The sequence below is a fragment of the Eleutherodactylus coqui genome, chromosome 13 (genome assembly GCF_035609145.1).
Source record: "Eleutherodactylus coqui strain aEleCoq1 chromosome 13, aEleCoq1.hap1, whole genome shotgun sequence".
Lineage (NCBI taxonomy): Eukaryota > Metazoa > Chordata > Amphibia > Anura > Eleutherodactylidae > Eleutherodactylus > Eleutherodactylus coqui.
The window spans coordinates 94,904,671-94,927,026 of record NC_089849.1 but is presented as its reverse complement, the minus strand read 5'-3'; the positions used below and the strand labels follow the sequence as shown (position 1 = coordinate 94,927,026).

General features: G+C 42.4%; 1 protein-coding gene across 3 annotated transcripts in view; it reads left to right on the top strand.

The window, feature by feature from the left end:
• Nucleotides 1–22,356, top strand: part of SHISA6 (shisa family member 6) — a 334,205-nt gene that overhangs the window by 290,376 nt on the left and 21,473 nt on the right. For all 3 annotated transcript variants that reach the window (XM_066586596.1, XM_066586595.1, XM_066586594.1), the window contains 2 exons: nt 8,343–8,405; nt 13,542–13,667. In XM_066586596.1, coding sequence (XP_066442693.1) covers nt 8,343–8,405; nt 13,542–13,667 — 189 coding nt within the window. The remainder of the gene's footprint in view (nt 1–8,342; nt 8,406–13,541; nt 13,668–22,356) is intronic.

Below are 22,356 nucleotides of genomic sequence, written 5' to 3'. Positions count from 1 at the left end.
ATAGGGCTGATCCCTTGCAGTGTGACAGCCCTTCAGATATTTGTAGACAGCCATTAAGGCTCCTCTCAACCTAAACAGTAACAGATCCTTTAACCGTTCCTCATCGGACATGATTTGCAGACCGCTCACCATCCTGGTAACTCTTCTCTGAACTTGCTCCAGTTTGTCTGTCTTTTTTTATATTAGGGTGCCCAGAACTGATCTCAGTATTCCAGATGAGGTCTGACCAAATGCCTTGTCCCCATACACATTGCAGTATACCGTAAACCCTTATATCGATGTATACAGTAAACCCTTGTCCAGACAGCGGTAAAAAAATAAAGCGTTGTCATAGCATCTTCCTCCTTCGCTCATAAATCTCCGGCGTGTCTGACACAGCTGAGCGATGGCGTCCGTAAGACACAGAACACTGCGACACATTCAAAGATCATAACTTCAGTAAACAAGGCTGGGAGCTCAGAGAGGTTTTAATCACAGTGACAGTATTATCCCCGGAGATCAGGAGATGCCGGAGAACATTCATTAGTGGATACATCAAGGTCTACTCATTGACTGTCTCACATGGATGGATGCGCCGAGAAAGAATCCGTATTGTGTTTACCATCGCGTCTAAAATAAATGAGATGCCGTATAATATTAAATCTGATTCCACGTAACGGCTCACTCTACCGCTGTAACTGAGGGCCTCGGAAAGGCTTCCGAGAAGAGCAAAGTGAGGGCGTAGACCGGCACCAAGACTAACGTACTCGTAGGGCATCTCTATGAGCGTGCTGTATTATTTAGACATGGATGGGGCAGTTTTTTGGCTTCTGGAGACAAGAACACTCCAATTCCCTGACAGCAGGCAGAGTTCCTGAACAGGATGAAGACGTGAAACACAAAATATTTATCTTTATTGAAATAAAGCCAGGAGAACCAATTTAAGCCCTTGAGAATTACTTAAGCGTACGGGGCGGAAATGCTGCAGAATTTCTGTAGCGGAAATTTCCGCTACAGATTTTGCGACATTTCCACATCCAAAACAGAGTCAAAATCTATGGGTTTGGATTTTGATTCGAATCAGCTGCGAGTCCGATACAACCCACCACCACCACCACCACCACCTCCTCCCAATTATTTGTACTTTCATACAGCCTTTCACCCAGCAACTGGCAGCACACTGGTCAGGTGATGCCGCTTCCATATCACCTGATCAACAGAAGGGCGCTCTATAGAGGTATACCATAAGTAACATACAATAATTAAATATGATCTACATTATCTACATACTGTTACTGAACAAAACACACTATATAAATACCAAAGTTACCACAAAACAAAGTCCAAATAATACCACCACTTCATTACCACTACTACTGTATAGTGCCCGACTAATATTACCATACTGCTACTGAATAAAAAGCATTATAGAAAGACTACTATTACCACCATACAATAACCATAACGGTAGATACTAGCAGTTCTACTGGTCCTCTGCAGACCATAAAAGCGATTGCAGTACCGTTATATCTAGTGATTACAGGCGACGTCCATTCTGGCTGGAGCCATTCATTTTTCTGTCTTGTCTATCGAGTGCAGAGCACCATGATGACTTCTTCCAGCCATGATTTGTTTTTGAAAAGTTTGCAACACAAGTGTTTTTGGGTTCTCACTTTTCCAGCAGCCCTTTACTAACTTACACAAACTCTTCATCCTGCTGCTACCCCCTCACCCCCCAATTCTGTGCCTATTACTGCCCTATCTGCCCCCATTACTGTACCTGCTGTGTGATACGGTGACCGCAAATACTGTACTTCAGAAATAAGTTTCCTAACTATAATTATCTTCCAAAAATAGTGCCTCAAACAGTAGCCCTGAAAACAATAGTGACAGACGGTGCCCCATATTATGCCATAGACATTATTAGTGCGCCACACAGTACAAGTGTCACCTTTTGTACCAAAAAATAGTAATAGTGCTCTTCTTAGTTCTCCACACAGTGTGATGTGAAAAACTCAATACTAGTGCCCCCTTTGTACTCCTACACAGTAATAATGCCCCTTTTGTGCCCACACATAGTAATATTAGCCGCAGTAGTGCTCCCTTGAAAATAATAATGCCCCCTCTGTGGCTCCTAGAAATAATGTTCACTTTTTCGTTTTTAAGGTAATAATTCCCCTGTAAGCGCCCCCTTAACTCAAACCTCTTATTCCTACTTCCAAGACTTCTCCAGAGCAGCACCAGTCCTCTGGAACTCGCTACCCCAAACTATCCGGGCAATCCCTGACACACATAACTTCAGGCATGCTCTAAAAACGCACCTCTTCAGGGAGGCATACCCGTTTATATTGTAGTCATGCTCATTATAAAGTAATAATGAACCCCTTATACCATAATAATCCCCTTATATTGTGATAATGTCACTTAGAAAGTATTAATGCCACTTTATACTAGAATAATGCCCCCTTAATTTAGTAACGCCGCCTTATATTGGAATAATGCCCCCTTACGAAGCAGTAATACATCTTATATACTAATAATACTCCCTTACAAAGTAGTAATGCCCCTTATATCACAATAATACCCTCTTAGATTGTAGCAATGCCACCTTATATTGGAATGATGCTCCATTCTGTGCCCCAGAGGGAAAAAACAACATTCTAATCACCTGATCCCCAATCAGCATTTTCTTTCCTTCCTGCCCTGTTGCTGACCCGATGCACAAGGCATGATGATATCACTACAGCACGCCACCAACGCCATGCTGGCAAAGGTGCATGGAGGAAAAAAGATGCTGTGTTGATAGGGGATTAGGTGAGTATAATATATATTTTTTATACAATGCGTGGTGCTGGAGAAAGGTAGAGCAGAGAACTTCTGACTCCCTGCTCCACCATAGTTCTCAACTGCATCAGTGCCTTGTGGACAAGGATACAGTTGAGAGTGGCACCAGGAATTTGGGGCACTGGGCTGGAGGTATGGGCCAAATTCCCCAGATGTCCACTGCTAGTGATGCCCCTGGTGCTGTCCATGGAATACAAAGACAGCAAACAGCCCAAAAATATGTCTGCCTTAATGGGCCCTTACACTAACCTTATATGGATAGTCAAAAATTATGGCTGCTTCCTTCCAAAAACACCAAATCTGTCCACAGGTTGTTAATAGCATTGCAGTTTGAATGGTGCCGAGCCACAACATGGGGCAGTTGTATCACAGTTTCTAGGCAAAAGTAGCTATGTTCTCCAGATCCTGGACAACCCCAACCTTAACCCGAAGATTTTTTGCAAGAACATAAACTCTGTTCATATGGCTTAATAGGGTATATGAACATCATAGAATTTGGGCCCCGCTCAAAAACCTACCTCACCATACATGAACCAGAATGGAGTTCTGTTCTGGCAGACTTTCTTCCGAATGGTTGTCATGAAATACTGCTTACTGCCTAGCTGCCAGGGAAATGACTAGCTGGCAGTGATTTTTCCTCTGGCAAAATCAGCTATTTGTTGGGGGTGCCAGGAGAAGGACCCAGAGGGATTAGCTGTTCACCGCAGGGGGCCACATTCTGTAATTGGTCGTCTCACCTGTAAAACTAGTTGACAACTGAGCACTTGGGATTTCATGAGAATGACTGCAGCCTGTAAACACAGACCCGGCAGGATGAACAGAGATGCCATGCTGGTGCTGCGGGGATCCAGGGTGGCTGAAAAATACCAGGTTTGCTATTTGTTTAATATGAGTAGTCTATTTTAGCAAAAAAAAAAAAACTTGGAAAACCCATTTAACACTTGCCTTAACCCAAACGTTACCTCTAACCTCAGCCCTAACCGTCACCCCAGCACTAACCTTAGCCCTAACCCATAAACAGCTTTTTAAACTCCTCCGCCTGTAAAAGGTTACCGCTATTACCCATGAGAAATTGCTGTGAGCTACATCAGCTAACGGCGACGAGGCCTGCGCCTTATAATGAAATGCTGCTCCTCCAACATAAAAAGTGATATTTGCATTCCCGAGCTCAAATTGTTCATTTGTACAGAACACAGATCATGATTAATTACCGTGGGACATAAAAATTCCAATAATCCTTTGTCAAGTCTGGTGACAGATAAGGTGAGCTGCTCCGTGTCTCCCAGGGTAATGAATGACTTGATTATCTCTTCTAAAAGCCCTCAATAAAACGCCCCGATTCCTCCCGTTCTTGGGAAGCTCCTTCTCCCAACGGCTAATTTCCCATAAAATGATAGGCTTGCAGGTAGTAATTCACTCAAACAATGCCAATTAGTTTCTACTTTTATTCGTGTGTGTTCGGTGCCAAGAAAGAAGAGGTAATATTTATGTTTGATTTTTAATTATTGCCTTTTTACAAACCAATGATGCTGATTAGAAGAAGGGAACTGCCAGCTATGAGGATTTTAGAGTAATGACCGCCAGTACCCAGCCAATAATTTGCAATTTTCCTCAAATCTAGAAAAATTAACAAAGTCCTTGAATCACCCTCTTAAGAACCCCATGTGGCGCACAGTGCTAAGGCAGCAGAAATGCAGTCCTAAGCTCTTGCTCGTGACCTGAAGGTTACGGGTTCAATCCCCACTTGGTTCAGGTAGCCGTTGACTCAGCCTTCCATCCTTCCGAGGTCAGTAAAATGAGTACCCAGCTTGGTGGGAGGTAAAGATGATGTCTCCATAGGAGTCAATCATGGCTTGATGCTTGCGCCAGGGGACTTTACCTTCACCTCAATCACCCTCTTATGCCAAATTTAAAAAAATGGTGGAAAATTTTTTAAGACCAGTATGTTAAATGCCAGGCTTAATATGATTTTCTCTGGCATGTGATGTGCCTAATACCTGAAGAGGCGCACAGCTCTTCAGGTATTAGGTGCATGTTAGCTCCTCCATGCGCCTGCACAGAGATCTCCACCAGGTCCAACCTGGCATACATTTCTGGTAGAATTTACAGTTTCCCGTGTACATTATACATAAATCTGTCCATCTGGGTGGCCACACCCCTCCTGAAACCCCATCCACATTTTATAAAACTGGTGAATTTTTGTGCAAACCCACACTTGCTCAAAAATATGTGACTATTATGCCATAAAACAGGTGTATACGGCTTTATGAATGTCCTCTATTTCTAGTTATGTCCAACTAATATTTGTTCCTGGAAAAGTTGGATGATAACTAGTGACGCGCTATTAGTGGAACAATCAGTTTGTGACGCTATTGGGCCAATTTCAAGAAAACCATTGTTTGAACTGCCCGGTTGACTTGACACTGAATGATCAAACAGCGCCTCAGACTGATCCATGTGGACTGCTTTGGAGGATCCAGGGGATTTGGCACTGGATGAAGTAGTGTGGGGATATAGCCATAGCCGACTGGTGCAGACTAACTGCTGTGTGCCTGCGACTAGGAGGAAGAGGAAGTGGTGGTACTTGAGGAAAGCTGTGTGATCCACTCTACAATCTATTCTGCATGCTGTGGATGTAATGCATAGACAGAGCTTCTTCTAAGGAATAGCAGCGGGCTTGCCTTGTCTCCTGCAGAATGCAGAGATGTTGCTTCAGTGGGAGCTGATTGAAGTGCCAACTTGGCCCGTCCTCTACCACCTCCACTCCTTGCTATCTTCATGTTTTTTATCTCAAGTTGTTTTTAGTGTAGTTTTATGTAACTTATCAGCTAGCTTTGTAGTTTGCAGAAAACCACTGCTAGCTGCGTAAGGCCTGCAAATAATTTGTTGTGGCTAGACTGGCGACTTCTAAGAATGTTTGAAGCCACTGACACGCACTGTGTGTATTTGCTGTTTCCCTGTTGGGTTGTCTTTTATATTAACGAAAAAAAACACTGCCAACTAAACAAGACACAGGAACGATATGTGAAAACAGAAGGCCACAGAGCACAGCTTGTATCTTTGTGAGCTGTCCCTGTTTGGCGCAGAGTAATTGAATTCACCAAGCCCCATTGCTAGTTGCGTAAGGTCTCCAAATGATTCAAGTGGCCAGACTGACAACTTTGAGTGACATCTGAGAGAACTGCAATATTCCCCATGCCAAAGCGGAGTTTGTTGGTCTGCTTTGCTGCTATATACGTCGACAGCAGCAGAAATATACGCTCTCCCGATGCACAGACCACATCTCCCTCCAATAGAACCCTATTTAAGTTCTCTCCTGGTATACAAGCTTTCACACCAGCAGTAATATAGTCTCTGTAAACTATCTGTCCCTATTAACAGACCGTGTGTCATATAGGCATATCCATGTGTAATGTGTTTACACTGTGCCTATGTTATGTGATACAGGTGTACAATGAAACTGATCCCCTTATGCAAGATGAAGGACACATTTGGTGACATCAGCAAGGCATCCTGGCTGCTGATTGGCTGCATGCTTTTGCAGCAGGCATTATGGGAAATTCAATTTTCCAGCGACTTTTACTAAAAATCAGTTCGGACTAACCCGATTTGAATTCGCAAAAATTGAGACAATTTTAGCAACCCGACGATGAAGATGAGCAACGCTAATGATAACCAACATGTGCCTGATTATAGGACGTTTACTATCATTTTGTTAGCGCTAGGGTTAGTATTCCAGATGTGCTTCAGACTATTTAGGATATTTCATTTTATGACATCAGGGTAAGAATTGTTATCACAGTTAGAGAGGACCTCTCATATCTGATTCAATAAATTCTTCTGTTCCCCCAATGAAATAACAGATCCATTAGCTATCACAGGTGGGAAGGGTTTTGTTCACTTGCCGTTACTGCAGTGCGAAAACCCAGTTTAAGGCATCTTTCACACGGACATTGCGATTTTCTCACCCATTCACACCGGACCCAGGAGAGAGAATTTAGCACTGCTAATGTCTCTTCCCCTCCCCTTGCCGGCTGATCGCAGTTATAGAAGCTCCCATAGAAGCCTATGGGAGCTGCCGGCAAGGGGAGGGGGAGGGACTTTAGCAATGTGAGCCACTGCTAAACTCCCTCCCACCTCCCTTTTCCAGCAGCTTCCATAGGATTCTATAGGAATGGCCGGCGTATTCTGGCAAAAGATAGCACAAGTTCTCTCTTTTCCAGCCGTGCGTAAAAGCTTTGTACGCAGCGGAAAATCACCCATCTGAATAAATTCATTAAGAATGTGTATGGAAAGTGAAAAGGGGAATAGTAATGCCTAACTGCAAATTTATTCATATATTTCCAAAAGAATAACAGAGGAACAGCAAGAAGAAGAGATAATCCAAGATTGTCATTCCAGGGAATTCAATAGGAGTGTTAATAAGTCCTCTTTAAGGTCGGAAGGGTTTTTCAGCAGATGGCATGTGATTAAAGTCAGATCGTGGGGATCCAGCAGCTGGAACCGTAAACTTTTATGAGCAGGTCCTGTTCCATGTTCTCAGTTGAAAATCCCACAATGCTCTCTAGACTTTCTTAGCTTCTAACCAATTTGGTAATCATGCCTAAAATACGAAATAGAAATTTTCATTCTGTCTGAAACCCACCAATCTGACTCAAATCAGTGTTTAATTGATGTTTTGATGGAAACCCCTTCAAGACTAAAGTGTTGACACTGTTGACTGATTTGGTTTGGTCTTGTGGACCTTATCACTAGAGAGTTGGATAGCAGTGATTGATGACCTTCAATTTTTAGGGATTTAGCCATGTTGAAGTTATAATAATAATTCTATTAAACGTGTTGGTGCGCCACTGAGCTCCTTGTACTAGTTGGATCTTAAAGGTATTTTGAGATGGTACGAATCCCGTTCTTGTGACTGTTAAGATTGCCTTGTATTCTGGTGGACTTGCTCCTGTTCGATTTTGATTGATGGCAAACCTGACCATAGAAATTGTATATACTTAAAAAGATCAGAACAATGTTGGCAACATCAACCAATGTCTATATTTAATGTCTATATATGTTTCTGTCAGCAACTCACATAGCTCACCAGTTCCTTGTTCTGTGCTTAAGAGGTCCAAAAGAGCATAACACACCATAAAGGTAGGTGTGGTTGGTTAATACTTCAGTAAGTGTTTCGACACTTCTGGATTGAGTTACCAGATAGCCATGTAGTTTTCTTCAGCTTGGAGGACTAGCTTGGAAAGAGCTACAAAATTAAAAAATATTGCCGGCTCGTTAATATTTTAACCTCATTACTCTTCCTTGCCAATCCAGACCTGAGGTTTGTTGTGATGCAGGAAGAGATAGAGCCTACTCCTCAAACCAATATTTATAGGGGCAAAAACAGGCCTAAACAAAAATAGTTCGCAACCTTCATTATATACCAAATAATGCCCTTCCCAACATCCAACCATTATCAGCATAATCATCCAAAAATAAAATGTTTCTTTTATAGACTACATTCTATTTTCTTTTAGGTGACCATCTGCAAAATTATAATCATCTCGTGCTCAATAACGCCTCCCAGACACCCACAAACGGTAAGATGGTTTCCAGGTTTCAGGACCTCCTATGTAGATATAATCAACACACCAGATTTCGTGAGGATTTATATAATTTCCCTTGCAACCCTGATGGTCCCTAGAATGCAATTAGGGTTGTAGAGGTCCTAATTGAGTCTAAGACCATATGTTTTTTTAGGACCTCAATGGCCCTTTGCAACATAAGAGAGCAGAATGATATATGATACTATTTGGTTAGAAGGTCTTATCAACTATGCTAAGGAGTATTTTATGTCTATAGATTGTAACCTAATATAAGCAGGGTCATCATGCCTCTTATATGTACTTTATACTATGTTTGCATCTGTTCTGTATGGTATTCCATAATGTTTTAATGTATGTTCTGTCACAGATGTGTTACCTGTAAATGTTTGGCAGTGGAAAGCACCATGATGGTAATAATAAGAAATTCGACATAATTTCAGGGCAATTCCAGACAAGTACTAATGTTGATTCTATACAGGTGACTGCCTACCATTAAAATACATTGAGCAACTCAACCTGATATGTTTTTGGGTATGCTGTCAGTAAATAAACTCACCCATTGCATTCCACAAGCTGTAATATTAATGAATCAGGTACGGTAAATTGATGGGAAAGATATGACCATTCTGATAGGATGACTTAATGTTCCTTTAGACTTGGTCAACTTGGGCCTCCCATCATTTTGATGACCTCAGTTTGTAAAGGACCACATTCTTAGAAGCTTGGAGAGATTGGGTGGTGGTGGGGGGGGGGGTAGAGGTATTAGGTACTGTATGTATGCTGTAGAAGTTAGTCTTTTTGGTATGTAGTATATGGTCATAATAGCAAGTAGGAGTAGACTAGAATCAGTCTGATTTGAATTGCCCTGATTTATTACCAGTGGGTTTGCTTGGTATGATTAGGCTAAGATTGATTTAGTCCTCATAACCATGAAGATTTATTAAATTCATCTGGCTGGGACTACATTGTTTTTCAAAGTACTTGGCTAGAAATCGGTCATGTTCCAAGGCATGGAGACCTTCAACCAAAGTTCAAGGGGCTTCAACACTTTAGCAAGAACGATACCCCTAAGAAATTTGTGGAGGTCCCATATCACCGGTGGCCACCAATCTTGTCCTGCCATTTGCTTCTGTGACCTATCAAAAGATAACCAAAAATGGAATTTCCCTTCAATTCTACACAACGCACCATATGTCATAATAACAAAGGAAAATCAGAGGAGTTTCTCTACCATCACTGGACACCAATGTTGACTTCTGAAATGGCAGAAGTTCATCATGTGCAAATCGACCTTTTATCCCTGAGTGGAAGAAACTATTTATTATTAGAGATACTATGTGTAAAACTAATAGCAATACGCAAACCAAAGGATGACCCAGGATTGGGAATGTGAGTGCAACAAACTGATTCATCTACTATAACTAAAACCAATGCACATCACAAACAGAGCCGAGAATCTGAAGAAACCTGCATGGGGTGGATCATGTCTAACAATGTTCCTGGGGAATGTATTCTTTAATAAATCTAGATCTCCAGCTACAAACATTGCATAGATCAGTGGTGTTGACTGTAAATTACATAAATCGCTTTCATTTCGTACTGGAGCAAAGTTCCTCATGGGAGAAGTGTGATTCTGGCTCTGTCCCTAGAACTCCTGGAGACGTCTATTTGTAATTCAGACAATTAAAGAGAGTACAGTTGATTGACAGTGACCTCAGCTCTGCAAAAATTGGAGCCGACTGCAGAACATACATCTCCTGCTGTGGAGTTTGCTCTTGAAACATATGTAAATGAAGCATAAAGCTTCCAAAGTGCTCAGATGTGTGACTGCTGGCGGAAACAAAAACACACTCTGTTTTTCCTTAAATCATATTTATGTACAAAATTACACCCACTGTGATGTACCCCGTAATGATTGGATTTTTTTTCTTTCAGGCCAGAGGAGATGATATCTGAGAATATTAAGCATATTTTCATATATAAAAAGATTAATTTACATCAGCTGTATATATACACTTATATACCAGAAGATGCCCAAGTTATACCAATATGGCCCATATTACTGCATACAAGCACATCTATAACTTACACCAGCTGTACATGTATAATACTATATCAAAAGATTCCCAGGTTATACCAGCATGGTCCATATCACTATATACAGGAGATGTATTACTTATACTAGCTGTACATATATAATTATATGCAGGAAATATCCAGGTTATACCAACATGCTCCATATCACTATATACAGGAGATGTATGACTTATGCTAGCTGTACATATATAATTATATGCAGGAAATACCCAGGTTATACCAACATGGTCCATATCACTATATACAGGATGTATAACTTATACCAGCTGGACATATATAATTATATGCAGGAAATACCCAGGTTATACCAACATGGTCCATATCACTATATACAGGATGTATAACTTATACCAGCTGTACATATATAATTATATGCAGGAAATACCCAGGTTATACCAACATGGTCCATATCACTATATACAGGATGTATAACTCATACCAGCTGGACATATATATTTATATACAGAAGATGCCCAGGTTATACCAGCATGGTCCATATCAGTATATACAGGATGTATGACTTATACCAGCTGTACGTATGTAATTATATGCAGGAGATACCCAGGTTATATCAGCATGGTACATATCACTATATACAGGTGATGTATAACTTATATCAGCTGGACATATCATATACAGGAGATACCCAGGTTACATCAGCATGGTCTATATCACTATATACAGGTGATGTATAACTTATACCATCTGTACATATATAATTATATACAGGAGATACCCAGGTTATACCAGCATGCTCCATTTCACTATATACAGGATGTATAATTTATACCAGCTGTACTTATATAATTATATACAGGAGATACTCAGGTTATACCAGCATGCTCCATATTACTATATACAGGTAGATGTATAACTTATATCAGCTGTACATATATAATTATATACAGTGGATACCCAGGTTATACCATCATGCTCCACATTACTATATACAGGAAGATGTATAACATATAGCAACTGTACATGTATGATGATGTACAGGAGATACCCAGGTTATACCCACATGGTCCATATCACTATATACAGGAAAATGTATAACTTATACTAGCTGTGCATATATAATTATATACAGGAGATAGCAAGGTTATACCAGCATGCTCCATATTACTATTTACAGGGCGATGTATACTTACATCTGCTGTGTATGTTATATATACAGGTGATTTTAGCTTTATTGGCTAACCCAAAAAATATTTGCCAGCTTTCATATCTTAGAGGGGTCTTCTTCAGGCAGGGTAACAAATTAAGCTGAGCATGTTCTCTCAGTCCTTCTTTTATTACCTGCCTGAAGAAGGAGCCCAAGTGCTCTGAAAAGGTATCACCTCTATAAAACTATAACAAGAGTATTTCACATCACATCCAACAATATGGATAAGTTATATCAGTTATATGTATAATGATATACCAGAATATCAGTGGTGTAGCTGCCCTTCCTGCTGCTGGAGGTGAAAAATGAAGGGAGGTATGTGAGGCCTAACCAAACTTCCGTCAACTCCCTGTGATCTGGAAGAGCAGATATACTAAGAAGAAGTGGTCCGGGGTACAGAACACACAGTTTGGATGAAGTCTGCCAGAGTTTATTAAAGTCAGGCAATAAAGCAATATTTATTTTGCTATGCGTTTCGGAGGTTACAAGGTAACAATCCCCTTTTCTCAAATACATGTGCCCAAAGCAGTGGTTTTTATAAGCGTTCTAAAATCCTGCGCTCCAATAACTGGAACTGAAGTGCAGGTTTTCTAACAACGACGTTCCATCTGGTTGGGAAAGCACTGGACTGTCACGGGTGTGTCACTGCCGGTCTCGGGGCGCTGTCTTTCCTACCATTTTTGGGACATTCACTAATGAAGATAATAACCGTACCCATTTATTGTATAAATCACTGCTTTGGGAACATATGTTTACTGCTTCAGAAAGGGGGATTGTTAATCTGTAACCCCTGAAATGTGTTGCAGAAGAAACATTGTTTTACTTTTTGGTTTCATTATGGGAGTGCTGTCCCTTTTTGTACATCCCAACTACATGTTCTTCTTAATGAAGGGGTTAATAGAAGTGAATGAGCTGATTCCTGGTGTCCAGTCATTTACTTACCTCCTCCCACCCCGATGCTGTTTGGTGGCCCAATCACTGTTGCAGTTAGGTTTGCAGTAGTTGAGAGTGCAGAGATAGAGACAGCGAGGCTGACATGTATTCATATAGACAGCACCTACATACACGTATACAGCATATACACACATATATACTGTAGAGCATATACACACAAACACACACAACATATTACACTACCTTTCAGTAATTACATCAGGGTGATTCCAACATACAAAATGTGTGTTAATCAACGGACAGAAATTTTTAACATATAGGTGCCAATTTGCATAGGCTATGCCCCCCAAATACCACTAACCTAATCACAAGTAGTATATATAACTCTGTCATCACACTCAGAAATAAGTATAGTCCCCAGACCAGACCCCAAAGTGTCTACAAAGTCAGACTCCGGAATAAATACAGAGCCCAAAATAAGTAAAGGCACCAAAATACATACAGATCCCAGAAAAAGTAAAGGCCTCAGAACAAACCCAAAAATAAATGCAGACCCCAGACCAGACAGAACTCTAAAGTACAGACTCCCAGACCGGAATTCCTCAGTTAACATAGACCCTATACTAGACCCTAGCCCAGGCTCCAAAATAAATGCAACCCCCAAACCTACCCCCCTACAAATTACAGACCCTAAGAAAAAAACAAAAAACATGTATAGACCCCGTGGCCAGGCTCCAAAACTCAGACCCCTGAAGCAAAATTACAAACCCCAAAATAAAAACATACCTTAGACACCCAACATGCAGGACAAGAGGAGTGTCCATATATACAGTATAAGAGATGCTTGGGTTATATCAGCATGGTCCTGGAAGATGTATGACTTATCCCATCTGTGAATGCCAGTAGTAGAAAGTTCAGCCTATGTTATAAATGGACAGGAGTCTGAAATAACCCATATTTTTTATTTCTAACAGAAAAACCACGTGTGAACAATATCCTGACCTCCGCGACTGAGCCATACGACTTGTCCTTCTCCAGATCCTTTCAGAACCTCTCCCACCTCCCTCCGTCCTATGAGTCAGCCGTCAAGACCAATCCAAGTAAATATTTCTCTCTGAAGACATTAAGTAGGTGTTGTTCATTTCACTTCATGTTCATTGCCTTGGGCAGGTAGTCAACGAGGTACTAACATGTTTCTTGGACATCACATATCTGTGTCTTGGCGTGTAAACTGCGTATGACCTTTAGAGTCTGTCCTTTGTAATGTCACTAAAATGTGCTACACATTTGGCATTGAAAACACCAACTGAGAGAACCAGAGATAGATAAGGCTGCTTCCACACCGGCGTTAGGGTCAGTTCGGGGTTTCCGTCTCTATGCTCTGTTTTTGGAGGTGAGAAACTGAAATAAAATTAGGTTTCTAATTTTTTTAGACGGGAACATTGCGCAGTCTTTAGTGTTACTTTTTCATCCAAAAACTGGAATCCTGATGGAATAGAAGCAAACGGAAGCCTATTTTTGAAACCCCATTGAAATCAAAGGGGAAAAAAAACAGATCTGCTTTTTTCTGTTTCCTCCAAAAATGGAGCAGAGAGACAGAAACCCTAAACTGACCCTAACACCGGTGTGAAAGCAACCTAAATAAGTTGTCATCTATTTGTTCCTATCTATTTACTTTTGGGAAGATGCATATATATGATAAATTCATACTTGATTCTGATATTTACTGAATGTGGTGGATTCTGTGTCATCAGTTACTTTCCGTTTCGCTGTACTGTTTCCTTGGGTATTGGTTTCTTATTTTTACTTTTTTGGTTCAATAATAAGGATGATATCCTACATATTATCTATCTCTCAGTTGATGTTTTGTTGGCTTAATCTCCATAGTCTAGCATTAGTTTTTGGTTCGACCTTGTTTGCGTGGTTATTTTGATGGTGGTGGTGGTGTAGCCCAACCCAAACTCCTCAACCGTCAGCCGTATAGTCAGCATACTGAAAACCACTAAGGTTAGTCTTTTTACTTAAATCAGTAACCTCACTCTGGTTAACGTTCATGGAGCACTAGAAGAACCCTCCACCCCAAAAACTAAGATCAAATCTAACTTTCAAATGTTCCTCCTGTTTTCACGTCCAAGAAGACTCTAGCTTTTCTAAATCAAGACCACGAATACTTTCTGCTGAAAATGAGATGAGTCCCAAAGTAGATGTCTAGGAGTCTATACACATTTGACTTTTCCCTCCTGTTCGTTTTTGTGCCTATTTTTTTCAATAAAAAATGTGCACAAATAGCAGCAGAGAGAGAATGAAGTCCTGTACGCAACTGAATGATGGGCCTAGGTGAAACACTGACCGCGGTGCTCCACACAGGGCAGGCATTAGGGACCTTTCACATGGGATGGAATAAAGCCGCAGGATACAACAAAATCTGCAGAATTCCACACTGAAATCCACAGATCTAAATGCAGATTTTGATACGGAATTGCAGTCAGGTTTAAAGCCATTTTCAGGTAGCCTGCAGATTCATGACATGGTGATGAATTCATCACAACTTATTGTGCATTGTGCGGCCTATTCTGTCCCATGAGAAAGGTCCTTTAGGGGGGCAAACTGGGCAATTGCTAAGGGCCCCCATTTCCAAAGGGTCCCCCTGCTTAAAGGGGTTTTGTCATGAAAAAATATATATTCACCTATTCCTCCCCAGGCAGACTCCTTATCACATCTTCTCCTCGCTGATCTTCTCCAGTCCCCCAGGTCACCTCACCGCAAGCCGGATAGATCTTCTTATTCTTGTTATGAAGCATACATTCCTCGCATTCTTCTCCCTGCAGGTCAGTGAAGATCATGTCCCTGTGACATAGCGTTCACTGGCTAGGAAGGAATGCTGATCTATTACAGAGACAGTGCACATGCGCAGTCTCTGCGATAGCTTGGCACTCCCTGTTAGGCTGTGAACTAGTGACATGGCGTACATTGCTGGGCAGGAAGAATGCCTGTGAATGTACGCATCGTCACAGGAAGCAGAAGAATCAGCCAGCTGGAGGTAAGGTGACCCAGGGAGACTGCAGGAGACAGAATAAGATTGGTAGGGAGAAGATGCAGTAAGTAGACTGCCTGGGGAGGAATAGGTGAGTAAAGAATTTTTTTTTTATGTCAGAACTAGAGATGACCAAGCATACTCGTTAAGGCGATTTACTTGAGAGAGAGAGAGAGAGAGAGAGAGCATTGCCTTTTTCAAGTACCTGCTGGCTCGTCCCTGAAGATTCGGGGGGGCTACGGGGGGCGGGGGCCTTAACGAGTATTCTGGCTCATCTCTAGTCAGAACCTCTTACGTGCTCAGTGTTGTTTTTCAGCTGTTTCTTTGTTACAAGGAGTGGCCAGGCATATGAAAAAGGCTTAAAGAGATGGGCGTAATTTTGTCCCATACTGTGGCCATGAAAATCATGGCCACATAACAGGATGAAACAAAACCATTTATTTCAATAGTTGCATTTTGACTAGCGGTATTCTCATGTGTTACTAGTAAGTGCAAGAAAAGATAGGACTTGCCCTATATTTCTTGCACATAGTTAATAATTCTAAACTCAAGCTCAGAATTTAAATTGTCTGAAAAAAAAACCCCATGAGTCATACACAACTACACTCCATAGTGGTGAGCGTAGTTGTAAATACTATCATCAGTTTAAGCCCTAAGGGTTGGTTCACATCTGTGCCCGAACCTCCAGCTGGACGTTCAATCACAGATGCGCCAAAACACACATGCAACGCTTTTTCAAAAGCGGGCCAACTAGGCAGAAAACGGATAGACCTCATTATATTCAATGGAGTCTGCCCGGGACTGTTCTGTTCCATCCAGAGACAGCCGTAGGGATTCCAATTTCCTGCTCCCCAACTGGAGCGGGAATGCAGAATCCCCCCGCACAGGTGTGAAATCAATATCAGAGAAAGGGTTTCCTCTCTTGATGTTTGTGATGTCATAGTGGGAGGGCTTATCAGAGGAAGGGGCGGGGACTCCTGGGATTACAGGAGTTTTTACAACTCCTTAACAGAAAGTCTCTGCACAAACTGCTTGGACGTCTACACTTGTGTACGGTTGTGAGGTTTTAGATGATGCTGTATGCTGGGGGTGGCTAAGGGAACGCTTCACACATATGCCCATATGACCCAGGCCTTAGACCAGATTCACATGAGCACATGCGTATTTGTGAACATGAGTGTAGCGCTCTTGTGGAACAAACTAGACTTTTATGCATGCCCATCAGCATATTCGTCTAATGAGCCCCAGATGTGTTCTCTTTCCACCCCCCATCCCCCCACCCCATTTATGGATCCCCTACCTTCATTGAGACATCCAACCTAGGGTAAAAAAAGGGATTCTAGGGTGTTGGATGTCTCAATGAAGGGGAAAGGTGGGTGCGTAAATGGGGTGGGGTGTGGAAAGAGAACACATCTGGAACTCATTAGACCTTTGTGGGGATCTTTGGTGCGCAAATACGCAGCACAGTAGAGCACGCTGCCTTTGCTTTTCGACGTAACCAAAATGTGCGAACAAAACATGAAAATGTGAATGAACCCAATGGAATCGATGGGTTCTATTCTTTGTGTCTCTGTGAAGCCGGCCTTAGTGCCATGCAGCCTGTTTATAAAGCAAAGGTCACATATGAGAGCTCGATCCTTATCTCTACGCTTCATAAAGAACAGTAATACAAATCCCCTTTCTTTATCATCCTTGCCCAGTTTTGTTTTGGGAAAACAGGCCCAAGCGGAAACCAAGAGGGAATGGACTAACCGCGCACCAGCCCCATCACTTCATGCGGCAGCTGATAACCATCCTAGCGCTTCCTATGTGACATGGCAGTAAATTAGCAAAGCACAAACACAGAGTAGAAGCCGGCAGACGACGACTAGTTCCACTGGAACAATGCAAAATAATATTACACTTCTTCTAATGTATTCCTGGATTTTGCAGAATTTCTTAGCCGACCATGAAAATTAATTGCGTTTCACTGTCACTTCAGAGATTTTCCAGTGAGCCCCTCCATCTTGCCAGGCAGAGAGAAGTCATTATTTACCATGCAATCAGTTTAGCAAAAAAAGCAACAAATTGCTCCTTTTATGGCGACACACCCAATCTGCAGAGAACACAGGACGGTTCTGGAACAGCGGAATTCATCACTGTCGGCGAGAGGGCTGAAGGCTTCCTTTGCATGTATATGAATGAACAGACGAGACCACTCAATTTCCATGACGACTATTAAGTCTGGCATTAAGGAAGGGGCCAAAATAATCGTCTGACTCATCCAGGAAGGCTATCTGAAATATACAATCTAATTTCTTCTGCATGTAAAGCAATAGTGTCTTCAGAAGGACAGAAAGGAAATTGTAAAGCGTTCCTTGAGCTTCATGAGCGGTGAATATTTATTCACTTTTATCTTCAATGGGCGAGAACATAAATCACTAGGTGGCAGATTCGGGGATGTCAAAAAGGGACAAGGCTGAGGTTAATAAAATAGACTTTCAATTAAAGTGCCCATCCCATGAATGCAGTAAAGGCAGCTATTTTTTTTCAATATTCATTATTTATCGAAGCCAGGGGCATGTCTATAGGGTGGCAGAGAATTAATTCATACCCAGACCCTAGAGGCTCGGGGGACCAAAAAGCTTTCTCTGCCACATATGAGGAGAGCACGACTAACGCTGAATCATAACCTGGGCTCTTTAGGGACCTTGGACATTGAAGGGAATATTCCGCGCAGCACCTTGAGGGCACACTCGTCCAGCTTAGACACCAAGGATTCAAAGGGGCCAACGTCTGAGTACATCCACACGGGAACTGACACACTCTTGGACCATTGTGGGTAAGTGCTGCCTGCGACTGTCAGACCTACCTTGTGCTGTGACTGCAGGCAGCAATGGGCTGAAAAAACCATGCAACACCACTATTAGACTTTCCCTGCCACCAGTGGTGGCGGTGCTGCAGTGGCTTCCTGCTTGACCGCCAGTACTGCAATCCATTGCGGATGCATCCCCATGGTCCTTGGGATATGCACTGCTCAATCTGCTTAACAGTCAGTTTTGTAATTTTGTCCTTGTAGCAGGGATCAAGGGCAGTGGCCACCCAGTAATGATCTGATGTTTTGATGTGGGCTATGTAACTGTCCTTCTGCAAGCACTGCAACATAAAAGCACTCTTAGGCCGCCTGCAGACTGCCGGGTCGGATCCGGCTGCAAGAATTCTCCCAGCGCGCCTGCAGAGAGCACCGCAGACTCACCCACTCCCGCAGCTCCGGCTCTTTCATGTTCCGGCTGCCGTGCAGCCAGCGCGTGCGCAGAGCGGAGCCGGCGGCCGGTGAGTGATGTTTCTGTGCATGGGCTCTGCGAGCCCCGCACAGAATTAGAGCATGCCGCGGTTTGTTTGCTGCGCGTGATTTCGCGCAGACTAACCGCGGCCGTCTGCATAGGATTACGTGCTGTAATGCAATCCTATGCAGGCGTGTACGGGTGGAAATTCTGCGGGGAATCCCATCGTGGAATTTCTGCCATCTGCAGGCGGCCTTATGCCTTAAAGTGTCTAAGGTTCTATGACCCACATTCCTCAGGGTCAAGCCTTAGAGTGTCTTCTAGTTGTTTCCACTGTCCACTTAGAATATCTGGGGGTTGTGATGGATGGAAGAAACATTGCATAGCCCCCTCCAGTTCCTTTAAAACTATATTATCCACATCCTTCTCTTCTTCCTTCTGTACACTTCTCTAATGGGCGAAGAAACGTATTGGAGTGGATTCCCCCTTTCTTGCCAAAAGCCACTATCCTTGTGGCGTTAAGTAATGATGGACTGGCCAGACAGATAGAAGATTGATATCACTTCCTCCTCCTCATGTGACAATAACACATCATTGTCCCGGAGACCCTGTAGCATGTGTTCCAACAGGCAGACAACAGGGATGGTCATACTGATCAGTGCATCATCACAACTGGTCTTTGATCTGCAGCCACTCCACAGTGACCAACCTCCATACAGCACCTGTTGGCCCCATTGTTACATTTGACCTTGCCTGGTTTCAGATTATGTGGGGTCAGCCACCTGTCAGCCTGAGCCTTCAGAGCCGTCAACAACTCTTCATCCATGTGGCTGCGCTCCCCTAGAAATAGAGGAGATATAGGACAACATATTGGCGTTTATCACGTGTAGCGCTGTATGGAGGCATGGTTTTGTCACATACGGCTATCTGTGCTGAAGTGGAGGGTGTTGAAAAGTGGCTCGAGGAGGAGGAGAAAGGGGGTGAGACCACAAACATGGGTGAAAGTTCGGGGTTTATTTTTTATTATATTACTTTTTAGTGTGGTTTTATGTAACTTTTCAGCTAACTTTGTAAGGCCTGCAAATACTTGTTAGTGGCTGGACTCGTGACTTTGAACAATGTCTAAGACCGCTGACTTGCACTGCGTGTATTTGCTGTTTCCCTGTTTGGGTTTTATTTTTTCTTTGATATTCAACAAAAACCACTGATAACTAACTGGGCTGTAATCCCTGGGTGGCACGATATGTGAGAACAGGCCACACAGTATAGATTGTATATTGTGAACTGTCCCTGTTTTGCGCAGCTTAATTAATTCCCCTCGCCCCACTGCTAGCTGCTTGATTCCTGCAAATAATTTGTAGTAGCCAGATTTGCGATTTTAAACATCTGAGGTAACACACAGAGAACTACAATATTCCCTCTTCAAAGCGTAGTTTATCTCTCTGCTTTGCTGCTATAGATGATGACAGCAGCAGAAATACATGCTCTTCCAATGTATAGAACATTTTTCATATAGGCATATAGACATTGCAGCGTCCGAGGAGCGGGCACCAGCCTAGGAGACAGTGGGGGTAGAGTGGTTCACTTGTCATGGTGGCTCTACCGTCTCCCATTCAGAAGGTAACTAGGGACACATCCAAGGGGTGCGGGCAAACTATATTAAATAAAGAAACCCACGAGTGGATTACCTGAGTCCTTCTTGTCACTCGTGATGCCACTGTTCCTTACGCCACGGTGATCTCTTTTCGGAGAATAAATAAGAGTCCACACACGGGGTAGAATTCTGTAAAGCTGTTTACTGAGAAACTTGAAATAGCAGTTCACAACAGTCCTCTTTACATCCACTGGCAAAATAGTGAGGGTTCAGAACAAGTGAAGTGACAGGGAGGAAACACGGGAGAAACAGGGTGACTTACACAGGCCTAGTTAACTGTGGTTCCCTGGTCCCCGAACAACGACTCTTGAGAAACTCCACCAACACTCTACCGGTCCACTCTCATGGATCTTTGCAACTTTTTCACCTCACACCGCACAGCGGGCAAACTCCATTTGTACCCCCATAGAAACAGGGGAAGGAGAAGAAGGGTTTCGCAGCATTAATAGGATATCAACTTAGCCTCTTCCATCTCTTCTGGTACTCAGCCTAAGGGTATCTGAGCACAGGCCATAGACCATCCAGAAACTTCCAGAACAGATGTGCACAATATCTCCTGTACACTACAACGTGATGTAGCTTATTTCTCTGCTCCCTCCAATAAAATCCTGTTTAACTTCTCTGCCGGTATACAAGCTTTCACACCAGCAGCAATATATCTGCTGTAGAATATCTGTCCCTAACAACAGACCACGTGTTATATAGGCATATAAACATGATGCAGCTTTTCTGCCCTGTGCTCAATTGTAAAATTGGCTGCTGGTTGCATTGCGCCTATGTTATATAGGTCATGTGATGTAGGTGACTTACTCCATTCGATTTGGCCAATCAAGACAAGCAGCACTACTGAAAAGAACAAGGAAGAAACCATTGATTTAGTGTTCCTAGTTAATGATTCTCTGGACTCCCAGTTGAATTAGATGCAGAATCCTTTTAGATTTCGGATATCTTTCATCATTTTCCCTCTCCTCTTCAACCACCAACGTAGGACATATTTTCTCTGCCATTCAGCTATTTAATCCCGAGATTAAAAAGTTGGCTAAGCAAACTTCTTATATCAAATCGGATATCTCATTGATGAGGGACAACATACATCAAATGAGAGAGCGGTTTGAAAGAAACTGAAATTAGTACATAGAAGACATGAGGAAAATTTAAAACTTGTTCAAAAAACAATTGATCTGGAAAACTGTTGAAGACAATGCAAACCGCGTCTCCTGGGAATCCCGGAGGGCAGCGAGGAAGATAATTATACTTTGTTTATCAAGGAGAAGATTATTTAAAACTTTGATAGTAAAGATCTGAGTAATTTCTTCTTTATTCAAAGAGCTCACACAGTTTCTTTATAGCAATTTCCACCAGGATCAAAACCATGTCTTACAAGTAGCTAAGTCTATGAGCGCCCATCATATAGTGGCAACCAAATTCGGCTTCTTGCCAAATGTTGCTTCTAAAATCTGGAAAAATAGGGCATCTTTCAACTATGTAAAAAAGGATGGAATTAAAGAGGTATTCCTGTTTTAAACTACTATTTACCAGATATCGATAGTAAAAATTCACGCAATTGCTGCAAGTGACTATGGATAGATCCACAGCCCGGTCTGTTCCTCCATGTGCATGGCGTGCCATCGGCAGCAGCAGGAGGTTAGGAAAGAGCAAAAGGTTTCCAATATTTCTGGATAGCATAAAAATCCTCTTTGTTAGAAACCATTTAAAACATTAAAGCAAATGGGAAGATGGAATAATGCTTTCACAGCGCCCCCTATTGGAAGGCAGCATTCCTGCAAGTCAATATCAGACAAAGCCAGAGTCTTCTTGGAAGGAAAAGATCACCATAT